This window comes from Lynx rufus, unplaced genomic scaffold, assembly GCF_022079265.1.
Source record: "Lynx rufus isolate CCGP_SWC_20201006 ecotype Redwood Valley unplaced genomic scaffold, mLynRuf1.p SCAF_23, whole genome shotgun sequence".
Taxonomy (NCBI): Eukaryota; Metazoa; Chordata; class Mammalia; order Carnivora; family Felidae; genus Lynx; species Lynx rufus.
In genome coordinates, this window is record NW_025814838.1 from 14667174 (window position 1) to 14692773 (window position 25600).

The 25600-nt window shown below is 54.3% G+C and overlaps 1 protein-coding gene across 2 annotated transcripts in view; it reads right to left on the reverse strand.

Annotated features, from left to right (window-relative positions):
* SNX29 (sorting nexin 29) overlaps window positions 1-25600 on the reverse strand; it is a 499996-nt gene that overhangs the window by 39216 nt on the left and 435180 nt on the right. For both annotated transcript variants that reach the window (XM_047087507.1, XM_047087509.1), the window contains exon 20: window positions 4482-4621. In XM_047087507.1, the coding sequence (XP_046943463.1) occupies window positions 4482-4621 (140 nt within the window). The remainder of the gene's footprint in view (window positions 1-4481; window positions 4622-25600) is intronic.

Sequence of the window (25600 nt, forward strand, 5' to 3'; positions counted from 1 at the left end):
CAAGCTTTCGGAGCAAGTACAGCAGAGGAGGGGGGTGGTGAGAGGGGCAAACATCGGCCACACTTTTTGCTGAAAATTCAGTTGGGAATTGGTGCTGTGACCTACATTACTCCAGCCCTCACCCCTGTAACTTTTCCCTCCCCTTCACAAACAGCCGACCGTGATGCAGTTCCCCAGGATGAATTGCTCTGCAGTAAACATTTTAATAATGTGCTAAATGCCAGCACAAGAAATCATGTAAGCCTTCACCAATGTGCGGTCCAGTTCTGCAGGATGAGTTCTTGGAATCCAAGCCTCCCTCATTAACGCACTTTCAAAAGAGCACCTGACGTCCCCGCGGCGTCTGCTAGCATCTGCCACGTGTCACGTCTTGGCGCCCACCTTTCCCTGAAATGCTGGGGGGTGCAAACGACACGGGGCTCCCGAGGAGGGGGCCAGAGGGGGCTGCTCTTCCCCTACTCAGCATCTTGGGGCGGGGGGGGGGGGTGGGCAGACTCCGGTCCCCATCCGACACACAGAGTTCAAAATGGGAAAGAAACGGTCTGCTTCCCGCCGCCCGGCTTTCTGATTCGGCCTGCTGCCGGCCCTGGCGGGGACGGCGGTGGGAGGCGGGGAGGTTTGGAGAACAGATCCGACCAGCCGATTCTTCAGCTCCCAGATCGGAGCAGATGGCAGATTACTTGGAGGTCGGGATGCCCCTTGCAGAACACAGAGCAATACTGACACCCGAAAGAAGAAAAACAAAGTGGAGACGTGCGTGCCAAAGCGGGTCCTGCTGGATGCTGGACCCCACAAGCCTAAAGGCTCTAAGGAAGATTTATGAAGAAAACGGAGCAAGTTCTAGGCACCGGCTTTGAGTCCGCTGCCCTCCGCCCCTCGCCCACCCCAAATCAGAGAGGGACCACCTTTCGGAAGTTTGGCAGTGGGGCAGCTCTCAGAACACGCGCGAGAGCAGTGTGCAAAAAACCGAAGGCATCTTGGGTGACACAGGGTCCGGTCTCCCATCCGGCCTGGATGGAGAGGCCGTCTGAGCGGCGGGTGAGAGGCAGGACTGCGCGCCCGAGTGTCTGCTGGGGGCCAGGCAGGAAACGCAAACGAGCGTAGGAGAAAAGCAGCCAAAGGCCAACAGGGGAAGGGGAAGGCTCGGCTCGGCTCAGGGTCCAGGAGGCAACGGGGCGGGGGTCTCGGTGAGGGCAGGCAGCACTGCTCCGCGGCAGCCAAGGGTGGCGGGGCGCTGAACGGGGGCGTATGCGTCTGCCCCCCGCCGTGACACAATACCACGGACTGCGGTGGCTTACTTCAACAACAGACACTGATTTCTCACAGTTCTGGAGGCTAAGAGCCAAAGTGCCGGCAGATTTAGTTCCGGGTGAAGGCTCTCTTCCTGGCTTGCAGATGGCTGCCGCTCACGGCGTCCTCACGTGGCAGAGAGAGCGAGCGAGCGAGCGAGCAAACGCCAGCGCCTCTTCCTCTCCTCGTAAGGGCGCTAATCCCATCGTGTCGCCCTTATGACTTCCTGTCAAGCTCATTACCTCCCCCAACCCCCACTTCCAAATACCATCACGCTGGGGTTAGGGCTTCCACACGTGACTTTGGGGAGGACACACATGTGCAGTCCCTAACACGCGAGGACCAAGTCTCAGTTTTCCAGAGAAGCCTGATACGTGATTTGACACTGCTATTCTGAGGTTGGGGACACTTCAGTAAAAGTAAACAAAAACCAAAACTCCACTGGACTGGTCAGATAAAAGATCGGGGGTGGGGGCGGGGCGGGCTCATTCCACAGGCTCCAAGCTTTACCCCAAAACACGGGATGTGGCACTGAACACTCGGGGCTCCCCGTGCGCTGGCTGGGTAACCCTGGGGTCAGCAGGGGACCTCTCTGGGCCTCGCTGTGCTCAGCAGTTTTGAGTGGAACCTTACAAAATTGCCATTTTATCGGCAGGTTTATAGGGTGCCACCTAATAGGTTCTCAGGAAGACTGGGAAGATGAGTTCAAGTAGGGGACCCCTGAGCCGGTGCCTGTAGTCAGCAGTCAGCACATGGAAGGGGACCGGAGGCACCTTCCTTAGTAAACATGCCTACTTCTGTTCAGTAGCTAACAGGGGCTTTTAGAATCCTGAGTCAGCATTTGAAAGAACTGAGGATGTCTGTCAAGCTTTATGAGAATAATTATCCTTTGTAGGGTTTATGCCCTTAACCAAGAGAGATTTGGGTTTTTCAAATCAGAAATTCCTCAGGGCGAGATGTGAGCTGAGCGCCAGGCACGCACAAGCAGGAGATCATCGCACGGAGACTTAACAGCAGCGACAAATCACACCGCTGCTCACCTTCTGTCTACCCCAAAATGAACCAATCTACACACTCCAACCCGGAATCCCCACCTCACTCACAAAAGACAGACATGGGCCGGGCAGTGTCCTCTGGACCCCGGGAAAGCCAAAGGGAGCAAGTGGTTTAATTCCAACCGGGGTCTAGGCTAGCGTTTCCGCGGAAGTCTGGCGTCAACATGGCGTCATCTGCCACAATCTCTGACTGAGATTCTTTGTGCTTTTCTGTTCTCTGTGCTAATTACACACAGAAGGTTTCTCCCTCAGCTCTGATGAACATAACCGCACGGCCGAGCTCCCCCAGCACACTGAGCTGCTCGATGAACATACAGTTTCCACGATCCCGCAGGCCGCTGTTTGGTAAAAGCCCAATCAGAGAAACCTGGGCCGCACACGGCAGGCAGGAGGGACGCCAGCTGGCCTGCGAGCAGTCTCTTCTCCTCAGACTGGGGCAGGCGGCCTGGCTTCGCATCAGGGTCTTAGGACCGCCTAACTTGGTTTTCACTGGGGACTTTAGCCCAAACTCACAGGACTCAGGGACAGGTTAATTTCCAACACATATCGCAGGCCAGGCGGCTGCCTTTAAAAGAACGGGAACTCCCCTCACGAACCATTATGGCGCTTTCCAAACGGCGAGACTAAGCCCCAGCATCACCAGGGAATGAATGCAAAGTGTGGTTTTCCATAGCGAGCGTTTAGAGAAAAAGGTGGCTTGTGGGGCGCCTGGGTGGCTCTGTCAGTTGAGCGTCTGACTTTGGCTCAGGTTGTGGTCTCGTGGTTTGGGAGTTCGAGCCCCGGCGTCAGGCTTTGTGCTGTCAGTGGGGAGCCTGCTTTGGATCCTCTGCCCCCCTCTTTCTTCCCCTACCCCCCACTTGCACTCTCTCTCAAAAATATACCCTTAAAAAAATAAAAGAAAAAAAAGGTGCCTTTTACCAGATGCAGAATACAAATTTTGTCGTCTTACAAAAGCCCTGAAAAAATCAGGAAAACATGAGCAAGCTGCAATCGAGAGGGGCAGCTGGCCAACGTCGGCCTGGCCGGAAGTTCAAGCTGGAAATGCCGGGAGGTGGGACCCAAGGCAGACATAAACAGGATAAGCCCAGCTGAGGTCAGAGCATCACCGTTAATGAGGACAGACCCCTGGACCTTCAGCGGGCTGTTCTCGAGAGCTACGCTGAAAAGAAACACTTATTTCACCCCAGCACGTCACACAGCCCCAACCAGCGCATCTCAACTAATGGGTCCCAATCCCACTTTTGGGGATCCAAAGGTTTGCCGTACAGAGTTTTACATCTTGAGTTTCCCTATGATGCTAACATTCTAGAAATGATACGATTATGTTCTATAGCATCTGAAGGCTCTAAAAAAACCAACTATTCCATCATCTCTGTTCCAGTTCTATGGTATAGCCGACTCCTCAGCGATCAAGTAGTGACATCAAGGGACGGCCACTTGCCCCAAGGTGCTGCACAGACATGTCCCCAGCAATGTGACCAGAGAAGAGTGGGGGGCATGGAGCTGGCCCCAGATACACGGGCGCCGCACGCGGCAAAGGAAGGAGTGTGCTCCAGGCCAACGCGAGCAAAGCTTCGGTTTCAAAACAACATCAGTATCTGTTGTGCTGACAGTTTTAAATTGTGATGATTTTGTAAGTGCTTGACACGTCAACAAACGTCTTTCAATTCCTGTTCACTTTTTTAAGAGATATATGAATAAGAAATGTATACCTAATTTTTTAAGTTAGCTCACACTTAAAGTTATTTTCATATTAGTATTACTTAAGTCAGCAGCAGTGGGAGTCTGAGAATTTTCCCTTGCATCCATTACCCGCTGAAGCAACGGTGACAGGCTGATTTGGTTCTGGAAGATTCTGTGAGCTGCAGAGAAAATTACTCTCTGCTTTGATCGAAAGGTGGAAGGTAGAAAGCCACGCAGGCCTGCATTTATTTGCAAACCTCAGCTCAACAGCGCTCATCGGCTGACCCGCTGTCTTGAAGCCCTTTCGGAAGTGCACAGCGCCTCAGCTCGTGCGGCTCGGGGAACAACACCTGGACCCCGGTGTGTCAACGATGGCCACGCACTTCGCCTGCCAACCTCGGAGGAGGGGGAGGAGGAAGTGCTGGGCGGAGCGCCCATGTGAACAGTACTTACACAAAGAAGGGCATCAGCTGCACCAGGGTCTCCTTCTTGGGGCTGGCGGCAAACTCGGGGGCCACCTGGATGACCTTATTCATGACGCTGCGCAGGTAGTTCTGCAGCTGCTTCCTCCGCTCCTCCACAAACTTGGCATCCTGAGAAAACAGACACACAGGGCCGCTCAGGCGCTCACTCTTTCCTCTTCCGAAAACCACCCATAGAGGATACAGCGACCGGTCATCACCACCCAGACGGCTGAAGTCGACCTGAGCAATTGCCGCGAGCAAAGGGTGTACGTAAGGCTTCCCACGTGCGATCCTGTTGAATCAACAGGGAAGACGTTCGTGATATTATTACTAAGAGGGGGACAACAGATCCATGAAACCGCCTACAGTGTGTTCCCATGAATAAATGAAGTCTTAGCAACTGTGTCTGTTGTTTACAGAGGACCTACAACGTGCCAAGGCAGTGAAGGGGCCAGGGGACCTAACAGTGAGCAAAGCCGGTCACTGCTGTGTTGCTGGTGGAGGTCACAGGCCAGTGTAGGACTCACAGATAAATCCAGGCACCACACAGGTCCAAGCTGCTTCCCAGAGACAGTGTTTGATTTACCATCATAGGAAGTTTCTAAAATATGAATCAGGCATCACTATTTAAGAAAGATTTTACTGATGGGGCACTTGGGTGGCTCAGCTGGTTCAGCGTCTGATTCCCGATTTCGGCCCGGGTCATGATCTCATGGTTTGTGAGATCAAGCCCCACGTCAGGCTCTGTGCTGACACGTGTCTGCTCGGATCTCTCTCCCTCTCTCTGCGCCTCCCCCAATGGCACGTGCACATTCTCTCTCTCTCCAAATAAATAAGCACAAACACACAAAAAAAGATTAAAAAAAGAAAGAAGAAAGATTGTACTGAGAAGTTCCATCTTCCCTTGAAAAACCAGGATACCGGGCAGCACGGGACCATGCCAGGCTGGGGGCTGTGCAGCATGGCTCGGGAGGCAGGCACAGGGCCCCAGGTCTATGCAGTCTCTACCCTCGGTGTTCTGGGGCTCCGTCCTCTGACCCTCCACCATCGTGGCTGCTTGGCCCTCGGCGGCGGGGCTGGTGGCCCAAGCGTGCCTGCCAAGAACTACAACTGCGTGACGGTCTGCCGTCCCAGGGTTGAAATCCTTAACGATATCGAAGCAAGGGGCCCCAGAGACTGTGTGGCCTGCCCTGCTCATGCGGATCTGCACCGGGGGGCCGTGGCTCATCACAAAGAAACCCTGGCCAGCGTGGGGGGCAGGAGACTCCTTCTCTGTGAGAGTGATGCTCTTCCTAGATGGAAGAACCACACGAGGTGAGTAAGGGAAGGGGAGAGAGAGGGCAGGGGGAGGAATGAGGCCATCCGACCTCACAAGAACATGAGAAGAGAGGGGACTACTCTCACGTGACAAATGAGGAAGTGGCAGCCTAAGAGGGTCTGGGTGAATTGTGCACGAGGTCCCACGGATGGAGCATGGCCCTCAGCCCCGCCCTCTGCCCTGTGCCAGCATGGAGGTGACCTCAAAGAGGGGCTCCGTCAACAGTCAGCTGAATGAGGCCGTGCCCAGAGGCACCCGATCCCGGTATGTGCCCGGATCTCGAGAGAAGAGTCCCCACAAGGCCCTGCCAAGGACCTGAGCACGGCAGGGGGATTCTTTTAGTGCTGCCCAATTTGGCAGATGAAAACACAGGATGCCTGGCGATATCTGAGTTTCAGATAAACAACGCATAATTTTTCGGTATTCATAACTCAATATTCAATAATTCATGATTCAAGAATTTTTCAGTATTCAACTCTACGCCACACACTGGAACTAAGAAATTACTCACTGTTTATCTGAGATTCGTATTTCGCCGGGCATCCTGTATTTCACCCGGCAGCCCTTCCAGGACACGGGGTGGGAGGAAAGGTCACAGAGCTTCTGCGGCCGGCAGGCTCCCCGGATCCCTTCCAGGTCACAGCAAGGGGTTCCTGCCCGGGGCCACCCCCGCGAGCTGCCTCAGCACAGCCCTCCTCCAGAGGGTGAGAGCACTAAGGGCTGCCAAAGCCACTCCGAGTCCCGGCCCAGCGCGGCCCCAGACAGGGGCTCCGGGCTCCCGCGGCCTGGCGGGAGGCGCGCCAGGCCGGAGAGCAGCAGCCGGCCATGGCACAAACTGCAGCCACTTGTGCTGCGTTCCTGGTCTGATGGCCAGGTGCTGCTCTATGGCTTCTGAGTTTTGACCCATCGTCAGGCACTGAGATGCTCCTTCTGGGGAAGGGGGTTCACGTGGCCACGTAGTGCCAAACGGAGTCCATCGGGCCTAAGTTCTAAGGGGCGCGAGAAGCCCACAGGCCCGCCTGAGAGGCTGTCGGAGGACCACCAAGGAGCCTGTGAGGCCCAGAAGTCTCTCCGTTTTTGCAGCAGGGAATACTCAACACCCTCTCAAGCAGTAAGGGGAGACGGGGGAAGGCTCCCCACTCTGCCTATGGGGCTGAGCTGGGCAACAGGATCCTAGGGAGGCCAGAACGCTCAAAATGAAGGTGGGAGGAAGCTACCCAGGGGTGGAAAGTGTCTATTTTCCCTGGTCTCAGTGCCTCTTCTCACCAAGGTCCCAGGGGCAGGAGTGACGTGGCGGAAAGATGATCACCCTGGAAGAATCCCAAATCCTTCCAAGAGCTCATTGCTCCAGAGCGCCGGGCCCTGGAACCCTAACCAGCCCCTGAGAAAACCCGACGTGGCAGCACCGAACTTGACATGTGGGCAACTTTTACCTGAGCCATTCAGGGCAAGCACGGGTATTTGCGGGATCTTTACTCACGCTGTGCACTGAGCTCTTTCCTTGGGCCGCACGCTCCCATCTGACGCTGGAGACGGAGGCTCAGAAAGAATAAGGCACATGCCTGAGGGCTCAGAATCGGGAGACAGATGGGCAGGGTCCCAGGTCTCCAATCAGTGCACAGTCAGAGCCACCCCCAATCCAGAAGACATTCTCCAATTTATAGCAGAGAAACCTGCGGGTCCTGCAAACCACAGGCTTCCCTAAGGCAGAACTCAGTTCAGAGAAATTCCACCTGGGGTCAGCTCTGGCTGAAGCCATGTATCGTGCAGACGGAAGGAAGCCTGTCACCTCAACGCTGGTGCCCGACTGCCAACCTCTACCAGGGACATCGCTTCCCTCGGGTCTCAATCCGCTTCATGAGTCCTCGCCCGTGATTTTGGCAGAGCTCCGTGGGGCAGGGAAGAGGGCAGAACCGTTCACGAAAGACCCTTTTTTCCCGTGACTGTCCTTTCATTTTTACCTTTTTTTTTTTTCTGGAAATTGCATAAAGCGGAGCAAACGGTACCACAAATCCCCACAACCCTTTATCTAATAAAGTCTTAGCCCTTTTCCGCATTTGCCTCACCGTTGCTTTTGGTGAAGGTATCTTACAGAAAACGAGAGCCACCGTGATACTTCACCACTAAGGGCTTTGGTACGATTTCAGAGCTAAGCAGTCCTGCCCTCGTTGGCTGGAAGCACAGACCCAGCATGTCTGCCGGCCCGCTCTCCCTGGTCCCCTGGCCTCCGTGGGCCCCTAGGAAACCATCCAAGAGACCGCACTGCGGGATGATCACACCAGATGACAGGCCCTCAGGCGGGAAGCGCGGCCCACACTGCCATCTACGGTCAGGTGGCTAAACCAGTGGGAGCCTCAGGCTTCCCATCCATAAAATGGTGGCAAGGATGGGCCCACCTCATTCAGGACAACCCAGGCTAAGCGCCTGGTAATCAGCATCTTCTGGAGGCTGTGACTGATGCCGATCCACCAGCAACTTCTATGTGGATGAGGTGATGACCCATGCTCCTGATGCCTTAGGCCTTTCCCAAGCCGTCCTCTTGGCCTGGAATACCTTGACATTTAAGTCTCTACTCTTGTGCCCCCACCACGGAGAGACCCTCCAGGATACCCCTGCTAACGATGTCCTGTTCTCTGTTCTTCAAGGTCCTCACCACTGCTTCATCATGTGCCTCTAGCTGCCCCACCTTCCTTGAACGATCTACGTCCCAGGGAGGCAGGGCCATTACCTGTCTGGTTCCCCCCAGTATCACAGAGCCCAATGCAGTGTGTGGAGATCATGAGAAGCCCCATAAGCATTCACTGCAAGATAACAGAATAAACATAGGGGATGAATTCAGGGGCGGGGAAGCAGGCCACCAGGCAGAGTGGTTGGAAAGCTGTTGCCAAGTCCAAGGAGAGAGGACAAAGACCCCAGCGGGGGAGTGGTATGGAGGAAAGGAGGCTAGCCTCCAAATGCCCTCAGGCAGGGAGAAGACAGAAGGCCGGGAGCTGGTTCTTCAGAGACTCCACTTGTCACACGGGGGCGCCCTGGAGGAGATCACTGTCCTGTCAGAGCCTGTCCCCACAGGGTCGGTTCAGTGCTTAAGGGGACAGGACAGATTTCCATTCGTTGGTTGGGCTCCTGGGGCTGCAGTGTGAGAAGTGAAGGGAGGGGACGGAAGCCAGCTCAAGGAACCTGCCAGACTCCTCTGGGGGCCCCCTCCTGAGCTGTGGTGGCCCTGCTATTGTTTTGTGACCCTAGAGCCATTAGCAGTGCTGGGGCTCAGTCCCCGCCTCCGCCTCTGAAAAGAACACTCAGGGCTATCTTACTATGAGCATTTGCCTTCCTGCAGAAAGGTTAATTTCATTTTGAGTCTCGAGAAGACAAGGATACCGTCACATCAAGAGCAGCAATTTTAAAAACGATGGCAGGGGCGCCTGGGTGGCGCAGTCGGTTAAGCGTCCGACTTCAGCCAGGTCACGATCTCGCGGTCCGTGAGTTCGAGCCCCGCGTCAGGCTCTGGGCTGATGGCTCAGAGCCTGGAGCCTGTTTCCGATTCTGTGTCTCCTTCTCTCTCTGCCCCTCCCCCGTTCATGCTCTGTCTCTCTCTGTCCCAAAAATAAATAAACGTTGAAAAAAAAAAAAAAAATTAAAAAAAAAAAAAAAAAAAACGATGGCACACTGTAAACAACACAATAAGCCACGCTTCCTAGAGCAAATGCTCGCCCCCCCCCCCAGCCCCTCCACTTTCTGGCATGGTCTTCCCTGGGCTGGCCTTCTCAGCCAAATGCCCCCCCCACCCCCTGAGGGGACCTGCCCTGGGGCCACCCTTCCTGGGAGCTGCCTGCCAGGTGGGCAGAAGTGACTGTGCATTTCCAGAGTCCGTTTTTATTTTCATCGAAGAATGTCATGGCATTTTATAAAATGAATTGGAGGTCTGGTTCCATCAGGAGGAGTGAGCAGCTCAGGCCTTGCTGAGAAGCAGCTACTCCAGAGTCAGCTGATCTGACACTGTGTCACTGGCTGGAGAATTCCGCAACACTGATTAGACTCCCAAGGCGCCCAGCATGAGGATCCTCTGGCTAGGAGAGTCCCTCCCAGGCCCAATTCTGAGGGGACTGGCTCACCCAGCCCATTTCTTCTTCCTGGGAACAAGACAAGATTCCCAGTGGCCTTGTGGAGAGGTGGGAGCCACGGACCGGGCCTGGTGGATGCCACGTGAGGCAACCATGTCCAGGGCTTGCCACAAAAAGGCAAGCACCCTGCGACCCTCCCCCCCTCTCGTCTTCCTCTGGGAGTGCGGAGGCCACACGGGCAAGTGGCAGAACCACCTGCAGGAAGGAGGGCCACCGGAGCCACCCTCTCTGCACCAGGTGTGCCCTGAATGAGAGATTAACTTCGCTGCCAAAGCCACAGAGTTCCAGATTTGCGCCACGTGCCGGGAGAGGTACTCGGGCCAATTCTGCGGATTCACGCATGACACGCTCACTGGTGTTCTGGGGTATGCCTGCCTTTGTCCGAGGCGGCGTGCCTCGAAAGAATGTGCGCCGGTTAACACACGGGGCCCCTGCCCTCGAGGAGCTTCGAGGCTCCTGGGGAAGGAGACCAGGAGCGGGCAGACGAATACATCCCAGTGAGTGCTCCGGGAGAGACGGGTGTGGGCTGGACAGGAGGAAAGCAGACTGGCCCGGGTGGTGGGGGTGGTGGTTGTTACCACTCCCCCGGGGAGCGCCTCTTCCATAGGCGCTTTAATCCACAGAGGCCCACAGAGAGGCACTTTGGAGAGAGGAGGAGGAGGCAGAGGGCGAAGTCGGCACCTACGTGCTCACAACTCCTGCGCCTGCTTCCTGGGCCCGTGCGCATCCGTCTGCTCTCAGGCTGGGGGACAGAAAGGTGCCGGTCGGGGAACAGCCAGGGCGGGCCAAGGGCCGCGGCGGGATGGAGCCCAGATGCAGGAACAAGGGGGGGGGAGCCGGCAGGGGCGGGCCAGGAGGTCAAGTTAGAGAACGTGGACTCTACCCTCGGGACCAGGGGTGTTTCCAAGCAAGAGAGCGACCATCAGCTACTCCTTCCCTGAGACAGAAAAGCAATTCTGACTCTCAGACTTGACGAGCTCTGTTTGGTCTCTGTCACTGGGTTGTATCTCAGGAGTACTGAAAACCTGCCTTTCTCCTTTCACGTATGGGTCAGCCGGGAGGTGCAGACGCCGCCGATGGAGGCCGCAGGCCCAGGCCCGCCCTCCTGGGACACGGGGACAGGCCTCAGCAAAGCAGCAAGCTGTGCTGTGTTCCGGGTGTGATGCCTGAGCACTTGTTTCCAGGGAGACTGTTATGCAATCGCTAATTGGGAAGTGAGGAGAGAAAATACACGCAATTGCCACTTTCAACACTTTCCATGGAGGCAACCGAGAGCAATGAATTGTCGCACACGATGGACCCCCGTACAGCTTCCTGAACGCCACCGAGCCCCTTGTGTAAGCCTCTGACCGGGTATCTTTAGCGAAGCTACAGGAAGTATCTCTACTTGATTAACTCAGGGAAACAATAAGGGTGCAAACTTGGAAAAGGTAACTGTGCTTCTCATCTTTACGCTGAGAACGGGCTCCAAGCGGCCATGGTGGGGGGGTGGGGGGTGTCCCCTGGACAGCCGGATGAGTGACCTGGCTGGTTCAAAGAGGCCTCGCTTAGGCTGTTTCCCAGGTGCTCCTGCGCTGGAATGCAGAAGCCAAGAGGGGAAGGAGAAGGCTTCATCTGGAGAGTTCGGGCAGGGGAGGGAGAGGAAGCCTGCGATATGTCTCTAAAGTGTCCCTGGGGAGGACCCCGTGCCCTCAGTCTCCACAGACACCCACAAATTCAGGAGTCAGAGTCACTGCCCTTCTGAAGGGACAAGGGGAGCAACGTCCTGGTGATTATAATTACTTCACCCCAGCAGCTCAAGCCCAGCATCAATCGCCGAGCAAGTAGTCAGTGATGGGCCAGGAAGGACAGAGCAATCCAAGAGACAGGCATAACCCTACGGACGTCACAGTCTCCCTCTCCGACAGCCCACGGCCAGGAGATGCTCTACACATCGTTCATACATCCAAGCAGCCGGCAGGCACCAGACGCTGGACTCCCTTCGCTAGCCACGCTCCCTAGACGCCAGGCTGCACCAGGGCCTGTGGGGAGAAGATGCCAGAAGAGGCCACCCTGAGAGCGCCCCCCAGAGATGCAACCTAGAATCCCTTTGTTCTTCTAATGTTTCCAGGAGGCCGATGGGCCCGGCGCTGAGCTGGGGGCCCACGAGACTCATGACAAGTCTCAGCACCAGCGCTTGGGCCCAGTGGTGGGCAACAGGCAGGCATTTCATTAACAAAACTTTGTGGCAAAACAGAAGAGCTTCTAGGGGAAGGTGGTGTTTCCTTCTAGCCAGCCTGGTGTGGGAAAGGGTTTGGGAAGCAAAAGGCACTCTGGGCCTTGGTCTGGGGAGGTGAGTGGGATTTCCATAGATGGAGGCAGGAGGGAGGCCCAGGGATGAGGGCCCAGGGGTGAGGGGAGCCTCCCGAGGGGGAGGCGGGGGGAGGCCCAGGGGCAAGAGCCCAGGGGTGAGGGGAGCCTCCCGAGGGGGAGGCAGGGGGGAGGCCCAGGGGCCAGGGGAGCCTCCCGACGGGAGGGAGGAAGGAGACCCGAGGATGAGGGTCTGGGGGAGGTGGCAAGCAGGACTGAGGAAGCTGGGTGGAGGCGTGCACAGACTGAAGCAGGGCTGGAGCTGGGCTGTGGGGAGAGTCCCAGGTTAAGGCCGGAAGTCACTGAGGTGTGAAGGAGAGAACAGGTGCACATGGGGGCTGAGGAACTCGGCAGGGGAGAGGAAGGCGGGGACGGTTTGATGCTCCCGCCTCACAGGGACCACTCTGAGAGCTTTCCGTGAATTTACCCCTTACTCCTGGCTGCCTCCTGTGGGGCTGGGACCACGACCCCACCTCACGGCTGGGGAGACAGAGGCACAGAGAGATGAACGCCTGCTAGGCTCACAAAGAGTCAGGGCGGAGCTGGGATTTGAACCTGGATGGGGTGGGGGGGGGGGCTGCGGAGCACACCCACCAGGTCATGCGGCCCCAGAGTGCCTCTTGAGTCTGGTGGCCTGAGAATGGGCTGGTCGTGGAACGTCAAGGGGAGACCCTAAACCCCTCTCGGCCTCCAGGATAAACGTCCCAGTGACTGGGCAGAGGTGCTTCCGCGTCGGGTGCGAGGAGACACCTCGAGCTCCGCTCCCGTCCACTTCCTGGGCAGAAACCTCCAGGGGCTCCCCGGGGCCTCTGAGATCAACCTCAAGGTCCCTCTCACGGCACCAAAGGCCCTTTGTCACCCAGCTGCCACGGGCCTGTCGGCCGCCCCCTCTCACCTGGGAAGGGCTCTGGTCCCACACCCTAGGAAGAGGCTGTCGCCTCCCAACTGAAACTCCGTTGTCTAACGTAAGCGCTTCCCCCAACCCCCTGGGACAGCTGGTTGCCGCCTTTTGGCCACAGACCCCGGACCCAAGCGCACGGTGGCCTCACGTCACTCCACACGGAAGTCTCTCCTGTCGGCCAGGAGCTTCTCCAGGACACAGACTGGTTTGCTCACTGCCCTCTCCATCTGCAGTACTGAGCACCAGGCATGGCTCTTGGCAGACGAGGGGCCAGAGAGCCTCCTGCCCCACCCAACGCCCCCCATCTAGAATATCCCCACGATCTCATTGTGGCACCAAGGCCACCAGGCCCCAGCTCCTCCCATCTTCCTGGGTCCCATGTCCGCCCACTCCCCTCACTACTGGGAACCTCGTGGACTCCACCCACTCTCATTACTGGGGAACCTCCCAGAACACGCCAAGCCTGCTTCTATCTCTGAGCCTTTGCGCTTGCTGCTTCCGTCTGGATGCCCTCCATCCAGATACCTGCATGGCTCCTGTCAGCGTCTCCCCATCCCTTCCCAAAGTCCCTTATGCTCAAGTAAGAGGCCCTCTTACCCACTCTGGCACCTTCCCTACCCCTTTATTTTTGTGTGGTGATGACAATAATGTCTCCGGTGCCTGGTGACAGTATCTGGCATCCAGCAGGTGCTTGGTAAGTGTGGACTGACCAGACTCTGCTGAACCTTTTGATGCATGTGCCGCTCCCTCCAAGGCCCCTTCGGCTCCTCTCCGGCTGCACAGTTAGGCACGGAGAAGCTAAGGAGTCGGCCTGAGCTCGCGGAGCTAGTGGGTGAGCGGTCTGGAGGTGGAACGCAGGCCCAGGTCACGGCTCGGTGTAGAGCCCACACCACAACCACTGAGCTGGGGCTCCAGTTCCCCGCAGCGGTGCCGCCAGAGTCCCCGCTAACATGCACTTCTGCTCCCGGAAGGGTAAGCCGTTCTCAACTGTCAGGTGACGGCCACGAACGAGAGCAGGGCCCCCAGGCTACCTGGAAGAGCAGACTCCTGGGGCCCCGGTGGGGACGTCACCAGATGCAAACTGCATCTGCCCTTAGAGGGGTCCCAGGCTCTACTATCGCAGGCTTCTGGGTTGCCTTGTGGGTGAGCTCTGGTCTACCTCTTGTCCAGCCTGCATTTCCCCATGGATCTGTTCTGCAGACCCAGGCGGTTCCCAGAGAAGCCTCCTCCGACCCACTGCCCATCCCTTTCCCACCGCGTCTTCCCACGGCATGGAGCTGGCGTGAGCTCTAGAGGTGAGTACAGGGCAAACCCTCCAAGCTCACGGGCATGAAAAACTAGTGACTAGAACTCTCCATTATGAGGTGACACCAGAGAGACCAGTGTCTTCACCTCAAGCCCGGGATGACAACCTATCTCAGCTCCTTGTCTCATGCAGCTGAGGCTCCCTGTGCTTTGGGGCAGGTGAGGGGTCACACGCTGGGCACCCGGGTCCTGGTCTCATGCTGCCCCCCATGTTTTGCACGTCCCTGGGAATGCCGGGTTCCTTCTGAGCCTCAGCTTCCTCACGTGCAAAGGGAGCGGACAGGTCCAGGACCCCGCAGTCTCCTTCCCGTGCAGAGGGTAGAGACGTTACTCGCCGCACCCAAAGGCGACAAGTGGTACCGGGATCTGGACGGAGAAGGAGTGTCAGGTCTCAGAGACAGGGAGCTCGCAGAGCCTGCTGGACTGCTGAGCCTCTGCGCAGGTGGTAACGGACGACCTCCAAGGTGATCTCGCTTCCCAAATCCGTAGGAAACACGGAAGGCTGGAACTGAGAATCTGGACTTCCAGACCCAAACTGTACCCTGGTGTCTGCACTCGTTCAACTGCCCTCAACCGCCTCCCCCTATTTGGTGAAGCACCTGGGTGTGGGGAAGGCAAAGGAACCATGAACCCTGCCTGTCCAACGAGTAACAGGGCTCCCACGACCTAAAAACATCTGCAGAGCAGAAGCACACAGAGTAACAGCAAGCATAGGAATATCGAACACAGGAGTACTTACTGCGTGACGTGTTTTAAGTGCTTTGTACCTAACTATCAAGCAGAGTTTCCTCAAAATGAGTTTCCGAGGTAGGTCCTACCATGAGCCCATCTCACAAACGAGGAATCAGAGGTGTGGGGGGCAGAAGGGCCATGCCCAAGCTCTGGGATCCGGTGAATCACACAGGTGGAGTGCGAACCAGGTCGTCTGACCCCGTCAAAAGCGCATGCTGACACCCCCGTGGAAAGGCCAAGGGGCTGCGGACAGCCGGACTGCCCCCCCCGCCCCCCGCCCCGTATCTGAATCAGGACTTTCCGCACGACGCGCAGGCAGATTTAAGACTCTGTCGGCAGCCCAAGGCTGTGTTCTGACGGTCTCGGGATGAAATATTGCCTGTGGTGGCAAGAAAAGGGCAGACTCAAGAGGACTCTTGGACCCGGACCCTGTCCACCCTTCGTTCAGGGAAAAGGCCACAGGCTTGGCACCCTCGCTCCTCCCCTTGGTCCCAGAGCCCCTCCTCCTCCTGCTCACACCGCTGAGCGTGCTGTGTTGAGCCCCACGGGTGATGAGACCTAACTAAACGGGGGAGGCAGATCGGACCCCCGGGGCTGGCATACAGCAGGTACAGCACGGCGGCTGGCCATCAGCACTCACACGCTATCGGTGGACTTCGCCGAACGTCAGAACAGAAAGCACACCCTGACCCCGCCTGCATCGAAGGCGTACCCACGCGAGACGCCGACTGCGCGTTCAGGAAACAAAGCAATTCGCTCTTTCGGAAAAGCAACAGAAAACCCACACAGGTCCGAGCTATGTGTACACCCTCCTCCCAGAAGCTTCTGAGAGCAACAGAAAGAGCAATACTTAGGTCACGGTTTACTGTGAGCTTCCTGTGTGCCACCCCTAGTTGAAGTGCCTCCTTGCATTATCTCACTGCAAGGGTTTTAGGAACTGGCTACTCACACCCCCATTTGGCAGATGAGGAAACTGAGGCTCTAAGAGATTAAGCGCCTTCTCTACAGTGAGGGGTTGGTGGGGGAACAGAGCTGGGCTCAGCTCACAGCCACGATACTCTCCTGCCTCTCGGCATCAATGGATTCCCAAGTGCAGGGGACCTACAGCTTTACTAAAGGCAGAAATCCAAAAGAAACTGGTGCTATAGTTCGCACACAGGGAACCAAATACCGTCATTCTACACACTCCCCCGGCCCCCGCTCCACACAGTGAGAAGTGGCTGTGGCTGGATGAATTCTCACCTTTGTATCAACAGAACCCCCATCTGTGGGAAGGGACGATTAGGTGCACAGGCTTCGCCGCTGCCTCTTTTGCTGGAGACGGGTTGGGTATGGCGGCCTGTCTCCCCCCTCCCCCGCCACCTGCCCAATCGTGCCACACAGGAGCGGCATCTCTTACCCCCTCCACGGTGCCGGGCACAGGCTGGGCCCTCGGCAGGACACGACAAACGATCTCCTGGCAGGCCAGGAGCAGGCTCCGCTGCAGCTAAGCACGATTTTTCTCCGTCACTGACTTTGCAGCCGAGGGACAGTGCGGGCCCAGCAGCTGGGGACGGGGGAAAGGCTGGTTCGTGCATTTAATGGGAAGAACTCAGAAAGGAAAGAAGGGTGTTGCCCACAGACGAAAATCTCTTCCAGAACCACAAACTCGGCAGAACTGTGGGTGACACGAGCCACAGGACGGGCGACGGGGACGGGGCCAGCTGGGAAGGGGTACCACTCCTGTGATCCCGGAAACTTGGCCTGGCATAAACTCAGGCCCACTGTTGCCGGATCGCCGAGATTTTTACGTGAAACTTCAGATTTTAAAATGTTAAAAAATTATAAAAATATTTAAAGAGTAGGCAGAGGAAACGAAACACAAAGAGCACGCCACACAAAGCCACCGGTGGGAGACGGACGAGCCCGTCAGAGGCTCCTGAACTCAGGACGCTCTCCTCAAATTCACGACAGCCAGCCCCAGGACCTGGGATTCTTTCGGGAAAGTCGCATCGTGTGCCCACCAGAGCCACTCAGAGGCGGGCTCAGCTCCTACCACTGTTTAGCCGAGTAATCGTGGCCAAGTCACTAGCTGTCCCTGGACCCCAGCTTCTCCAGCTGCACGACGCAGATATGGAGAATGCCAGACTCGGAGAATCGCCGCGTGACCGAGTGAGATCATGCTTGTAAAGCAGAAACTGGGGGTGCTCCCGGTACCCAGCGGACGCTCCACAGGCAATGAATTTCCTCTTTTAGAATGAAGCTCAACTCAGGTTCCCTCTGCCTCTACGTTTTTTTTCAGCGACCTGGCATTATTTGGTCAAATTAAATATAGTAGACTACGCACCAGACTGACTCCATCCTGAGATCTATCCTGGAAGAACGCTCACGCAGGACCACAGGGGTCACACCCAGCGGGATTCACTGCTGCCTGGTTCTGGAGTCAGGGGCCGCTGGGTGGCCCCTCCAGGCCACAGGGGAAGTGAGACGTGGCTGACGCTCCCCCCAAGATACAATCACCATGTACAGGAGCAAAGTGTAGGTAGAGGCAGCCCTGTGAATGGAGCTGAGGCAGAGTGCTGAGTACGCCAAGTAAAGGAACAGAGACTCACGCGCAACACCCGTGAAGGCAAATAAAAAAACACAGCAACTGCAACACAGTCTAGAAGGAAACCAACAGTCTGCAGCCACAGCCAAACCCGCTGGAGCAGCCGCTGGCGGCAGGCAGGGAGGAGAACGGGAGGCGGACGGGCTAAGACAGGAGAAACACAGAGCTGGGGGCCTCCGGGTGACCAGCGGGGTCAGGTTATTGGAGCCGTAGAACAGCATTCACTTGCTTTTTTTTGTACCCGAGGTAAGGAGGAAACAGAAAGGAGAGCGGCAGTATTTTCCTGCCCGCGCCCGTTTACGGCCAGGCCCTGCCTCCATCAGACCCCAAGTCCCCAGCGGGATCTGGGGTGCACGTGTGTTCCGCCCTGAAGAAGCTCCGAGTCTGACGACTGCAGACACGGAGACCGAGCCGTGACAGTCCAGCTGGAGATTCGGAGTGCTCTCCCGTAGTTTATGTTCCAGCCTTGCCTGCGGGCCCCACGGGGCCCCGCTCTCCTCCTGTGCACAGTCCTCCATGCAGCCCTCGGGCAGAGATGGCACACAGAGCCGCTCCCTCGTGACAGACAGGCCGGTCCCCTCACGAGGCCCCAGACCATTTCACAGTCTGGTGGCTACAAGTGTGATGGTCGCACGGGGTCTGGTTTGGAGATTCTCAGAGGTTTTAAGAGCAGCGACAGCGGCATTATGGGGGACCATCTCTGCCTTAATTGCAGCCTCTATGATGACTATCAATTCTTAACTGCTCGTGCCACAGGCTGGGAGAGGCATAATGAAGGCAAAATCTCTCAATTCTCAGATCAGTTGGACGCTGACTCAAACGCCTAGAGATCATGGTGCAGACCAAAGAAAATACATCTGCAAGCCATCCAGAAACAACAGAAAAAAAAAAAATCAGTAGGTCATCAAAAAGAGACCCCTGTAAGGCTGGTTCCATGGCCCCCACCCCACCGGCGGCCATCAAGCTGGGCTTTGAGAGGGGCTGGTTCCAGGCTTCTGCAGGCCGAGCGGCTTTCTGGAGAAAGGCTCCAGACACCCTGGGAAGGGTTGGGGCCTGGCTCACCCACCGCAGCAGGCCTGGGGCTGTAACAGGGCCCCTGACCGTAACTGCTATAGACTCGACAGCAAGCACACCCACCTGAGGCCAGGTGTTCAGAATATGGCATTGCGTTAACCCTCAAAAACACACTTCTGTGGTTGGGAGGGGGGGGAGGGTGTCTCTATTTTAAGGCACTGAGACAGAGAGAGGAATTAACTTGTCTATGCTCATGCTAGAATGGTCCTTCCAACTTCCAGGCCCAGCCACTCTTCTGTCCCACACCATCCCCTTTCTCCAGAGGGGAAGTTTCCAAAAATTCCATTCAGTCCACAAAGCCTGTGCATTGGGCTTGCTACCAAGCTGGGCACTGGAGGGGTGGGAGAGGTAGAGGGCAACAGCCTTACCTTTGAGGACATTTGAGTTTCATGCAAACCTGATCTGTGTTTCTCCACGATGCTTCTGATACCACATGGGGAGGGGTTTTTCCTCTTTTTTTTTTTTTTTTTTTTTCCACACCAGCAATCAATTCTCCAGCTTTCCAGACACTAACTGGTTGTCTAATGATTCAACTCCCTTCTGACGCTAACGGCCTGAAGTCTGCATGGGACCACACGGGTTAAGGGCTCTGTCCCGAGTCTGCCTTCACTTCTGATGCCAATCCCAAGTCCTAGGCTCCCGTACTTCTGACCAACTGGCTACACATCAAGGATTCCCATAATTCATTCATCGGGTTCAATAATTAGCCAAAATGGCTCACAGAACTCAGGAAACCAATTTACTTAACATCACCCGTTTATTATAAAGCATACAGCTCAAAAACAGCCAAATGGGAGAGAAGCATAAGGCAAGGTACTGATGAGGAGGAGAGGTGTGGATTGTCCCTGCGTCCCCTGGGGGCATCGCCCACCCAGGTCCTCAATGTGTTCACCCACGTGAAGATCTCCCAACCTCACAGTTTAGGATTTTTAGGGAGATTCCAGTGCATGGACACAACTGATTAAATCACCGACCGCTGGGGATTGACTTAATCTCCAGCCTTCTCCCTCCTCAGAGGTCAGGGGTCGGGGCTGAACGTTCTAACCCTCTAATCATGTCCTGGCCCTTCTGGAGGCCAGCCCCATTCCGCAGGCTTCTAGGGGTCCCAGCCACCACTCATCTCATTAGCCTCAGGAGATCCCCAGGGTCTTAGAAGCTCTTGGGTCAGGACCCAAGACTGAGTCCAACGCTGTATCAAAAGATTCTCCCCTCACCCCATCAGAAAATTCGAGGGATTTTAGGGGCTCTGTGCCAGGAACAAGGGACAAAGACTAAACATATATTTCTTATCGTATCACAATATCAAAAAAACCAAATGGGGAAGATAAAGCAGGAAGGATAAAGGGATTATTTTCGAGTTTTACTTGGGAGTTTTATTTACCTTGGACAAGGACCCTGGAGTTTTCTTTTAAGAAGTAAAAATAAAATCAGAGTCAGATATGGACTCAAACTAGCTGGTCAAGACACGCCCCAGCCGGAGGTCTTCGCTCCTTTCTCTGTAAGAGAGTGGCAGCTGTCATCGTGCCTGACTCAACCAACATGATGTGCCAAGCAGGTGGTAGGAGCTGGGGCACACCAGTGCATGAGACTGTAGCGTAGGAAGCTGGTACACACAAAATACCTCTCTGCTCTATACGCTCTGCAGGGAGTTTGGGGTCAGGAGAGCAGCTCTAGCCAATGGGCAGCAAGCAGAAGGGACATACACCGGCTGGTGGGGTCCGAGGTCAGGGATGCTGTGTCTCTCCCGTTTCTCTGTCGGGCATGCTGCAGAGACCTGGGGGCACTGCGGCCCCTTCCTCTGGCTTCTCTCAAACCTCCTCCAAAAGACGCTCCCCTCCAACCTCAAATAACCCAATGCCAAGACAGCCATTGCCAACCCCACTGCCAGAGGGGGCCACCGAGGCACAGACCTGCCTGACAGCCAAGACTGAATGCGGGCGCCTCGGCCTCGTCCCTTGAAACCAAAGGGACTTCTGACGTTCAGGAGTCTTCTAAGGAGGTCCCTGCAGGGGCGCCTGGCTGGCTCAGTTGGTGGGGCGTGTGACTCTTGATCTCGGGGTAGTGAGCTCAAGCCCCACGATGGGTGTAGAGATCACTTTACAAAAATCATTTCCAAGGAGGTTCCTGCAGAGTTCCCTAGAAGTGTCTTGGGTGGGGGCTTTAACTGGGAGTTGAGGGGAGGGTCTAATTCAACAAAGCAGCTCCCCTTCCTCTGTTTAAACTACTGGAGGTGGTGACAATAGCAGCCATTTACTGAGAGCTGATTGGGTGTGAGGCTCCGTGTTAACACAGTTTTTCCACTTGTTTAATCTTACCTTTGGTGGTGGACACTATTATTAAACCCATTTTACAGATGAGGAAATTGAGGAAAACCCATTTTACATTGAGGCGAAAACCTTGTCTAAGGTCAAACATCCTTTCAATGACAGGAACCGCAAGTCAAACCCGGGCCCCTCTGACTTCAGAATCCACGTATCTAACCATGCCCTCTGGTCCCGTGAGGGTGCCAATGCCAAAACTAAGGGAGTTAAAAATGAAACGGTGGTGCCCACATCACCTCTTACAGAAGAGGAACTGAAAGCCCAGCGTGGTTTATCCTCCCAATCCGCAGCCTGGAACTCCTTGCACGAGATCGCACTGAATACATCTCAGGTGCTGAGTCAGCGGACGTCCAAGGAGCCACTCTACGAAAAGAACTTTTACTGCAGTCAGCAAGTGAGTAGGTGATGCAAACCAACTTAGAAAAATTCAAGCTATTTAATGAAAAGAGGCAAACCTCAAAGCTGGGCCCAGTGATATTCCAAGTCTACTCAGGGCCCTTGTATAAACCACTTGCTGACCACAAACGTCAGACAACAAGGTCAACAAGGAACAAACTCAAAGTCTGGGGTTGAAAGTCGTTGCGGCAGCTAGCCCTACCCCAGCTAATTCATGCGGAGAAATGGAGGAGGCAGAGGGCTCGATTCTACACTGGTCATTGCCCACACCTGGGACAATGGGGCCAAGTGTCACCTGCTCTGCACAGTAAAGATTCTTCTCTGACTGCAAACAGCAGCTATCATCTACTGAGGGCTTGCTCTGTGCCATACGCTGTGCTCAACTCCGTGATTTGCCGGTAAAGAAACTGAGCTGGTGGTGGTTATACCACCCGGGTTGGAATCCCGACTCTACCACTTACTGGATCTGTAGCCTTGGAAGAGGTGCTTGGTTTTATCATCTTTAAAAGAGGGATAACAACAGTAGCCGCAGTGCCTGCACAGAGTAAGTGCTCCGTCTGTGTTATTACCATCGCTGTTATCACTTTGCCAGGGCATTTCTATCTCAAAATAACATGTGGGTTTAGTACAATCATCATCTCTACTAGCTGATGAGCGCATGAGACGTGGTGTTCACTATTTCACAGCTTTGTCAGACAAAAGAATGCAAAACTGAAGATTAGAAGGAACAGACATGTGTTGCATGAAGGAGAAGCTTCAGGAGCGGCATCTGAGGAAGGCGGAATGCGGTTTCAGTGAATGCACTGTTTGTTTGGGGGCGGAAGTGGGGGATGGTGTGGAATCAGCCCAGGCTGTCTGGGCAGGGAGATCCCACCTCCCCAGCTAAGCCTTCACTACCTCCATTCACTGACCAGAGTTGACATTCCCAAACCCACCCTACTTTAAATCCCTAATGTGCTGCCTTTGGTAAATAGAAGATTCCACAGTCTCACTTCTGTATCCTAAGATGCCACAGACCTCAGGGATTTCTCTTCACGTCTTCTTTTATGGAGGAAGCAAGTGGACAAGAGCCTTTTAAACCCTGGATCCAGTGTCTCCATATCCCTTTAGGTGCCTTTACTGAAGCCTCGATTTTAAGATATTAGGACCGACAGTTCCTTCTTTTTGCCTGCCCAGCAGCCATCCCCTCCATGCCACTCGTAAGAGCACTGTAACAATTCTCTCAAAGATCTCCTGCTCCCTATTCTCAGTCCACGTGGTGGGGGAGAGGCTGCCCCCCCCCCGCCACTGCTGCCGCTCCCCATCTGTAGAAGCAGACATGACACCTGAGTCAGGTCCAGCTACTGGAATGTTCCATACCCCTGGCCACAGAGATTGGCTCAAGAATGCACATATGAGCCAAGGAACCACAAAACTCAGACTCTAAAAACTACAAACCATTGCTGAATGACTTAAAGATGACCTAAATAAATGGAAAAACATCCCACCTTGTTATAAAAATCACATCCCTCAAATTGATCACAGATTCAATGTAATACCTTACCAAAATCTCAGTTGCTGGTTTTTTTTTTAAACAGTCTTTATAAGCTTATCCTAAAATTCATAGGGAAATTTAAGGGACCCAGAGTAGCCAAGCTAATCTTGGAAAAAGAACGAAGGTGGAGGGCTCACTTCTCAACTCCAAACCTACTACAGAGGCTCTAGTCATTAAGACACGATGGTGCTGAGGTAAGGATAGAGATTTAGATCAATGGAAAATAACTTCACATCCAGAAATAAGCTCTCACATTCATGGCCAACAACTGATTTTCCACAAGAATGCCAGGACAATGCAGTGGGGGAAAGAGTGGTCTCTTCAACAAACAGTCCTGTGACATGTGGATATCCACATGTAAAAGTAAACTTGGACCTCTTCCTTGTTAACATACAGAAAATACCTCCAAATGAGTCCCAGAACTAAATCGAAACATTGAAACTGTAAAGCTGTTAGAAGAAAACAGGAATAAATTGTAGTGACCCTGTTTTAGGCAAAGCTTTCTTAATAGACATCAGAAAGCCTAAGGAACAAAAGAAAAAATACGTACATTAGATTTCATCAGTATTAATGAAACCTTAGGTTCTGCAAAGGACATCATCAAGAAAGGAGAAGACAACTCACAGAATGAGAAAAAAATAATTGTTTTTTTTTGTTTTTTTTAAATTTTTTAACCTTTATTGATTTTTGAGACAGAGAGAGAGAGAGAGAGAGAGAGAGAGAGCATGAATGGGGGAGGTTCAGAGAGAGAGGGAGACACAGAATCTGAAACAGGCTCCAGGCTCTGAGCTGTCAGCACAGAGCCCGACGCGCGGCTCGAACTCACGGACTGTGAGGTCATGACCTGAGCCGAAGTTGGACACTCAACTGACTGAGCTACCCAGGTGCCCCAATATTTGTTAATCATATACCTGATAAGGGACTTGTATCCAGAATAGACAAAAACTGCTTACAACTCAACAATAAAAAGACAACCCAGTTTTAAAACGGGCAAAGGATCTGAATAGATATTTCCCCAAAGATATACACGTGGCCAATAAACACACAAAAAGATGTTCCATCAGTATCATTTGTCAATAGGGAAACACAAATGAAAACCACCACGTGACATCACTTCATACACACACACACACACACACACACACACCACACAGTAACAACCAAAGATAAGAATGTGACAAACTTAGAATCCTCATACCTTGCTGATGGCAATATAAAATGGTGCAGCTACTTTGGAAAACAGAGTACTTCAAAATGCTTAATACAGGGTTACCACATGACCGTACTTCACTCCTACGTGGAATAAAATCGACAGAAGAACGAAATTAAAGGAAAAGAGAAGCGTGTGTCCACGCAGAAGAGTGCACACGAATGTCCATGTTAAAGACTCAATAACAGTCAAAACATGGAAACAACCTAAATGCCCATCAACAGACCACTGGATAAATATGTGGTCTACCTATATAATGGAATAGTACTTGGCAGTAAAAAGAAACACAGTTCTGATGCAACTGCAACATGGACAAAACAGTATGCTTTTGTGAGGTCACATAAGACGAGCGTATGAATCCATTTATATGAAATTTTCAGAACAGGTCAATCTGTAGATACAAAAAGTAGATTATGGCTGTTTAAAACAACAACAAGAGGGCACACAGCCCAGGCAGACCAGTGAAATCTACTCCTAGACTCTGCTGGAACCACCAGGAAAGGCAGTGCTTTCTTCCTGAGCTGCCGGTGGGGTGATAAAAACCTGGAACTGCCAGAGGCAGCTTGGAGAGAGCCTGTCTGAGAAAGCCCGCAGAGAGGAAAACAAAGGAGAATGGGAAGGAGAGAGAGATAAGGCTCTGACAAGATCACGTGGGCCCTGGAGCCAGCTATGCCTGAAGCTGCAATGCATTCCTGGTCTTTTCAATCACGTAAATCAAGTTCCTCCCAGGATTTCAGTGTGGGAGGATGTTAGCTCAGTTCCTCACTGAAACTGTGATTCCTCCTTGGCATCCTCCACTCACTGTTCAGGTCACCCCCCCCCCCTTCACAGGACTTCCCACCCTGGAGCCCCCCTGCCCCATACTCCATACCTTTCCCAGGGTACAGGCTTTTCTGAAAGTCCTCTCCCTCCTGCTGGCCGTGGCCTCCCATCCACCTCACAGAACCTCCTTTTCAGTCAGAGACACTTTCCCCACCTGGAACGCACCTGGAGCAGGGCTCTATAACTCAAATGCTTAAAAATAAATGCGAGCTGTGTTATTTCCAACAAGTTTTCCCACCCTATTAATTATTTATCTAGCACCTGCTTCACAAAAAAAGAACCTGGCAGAGAAGGAATAGGGAGAAGAGTCTGGAAAGAGCAAGGCAGCCAAAAACAGCAGAGGTGCCCTAGCTGGGAGTTACATGATGTGGGGGAGAGAGGGGTCCCCAGGGAGGGTCACCAGCAGGGTTCTCTGTATGGCCTTGATGAAGCCTACCAGCT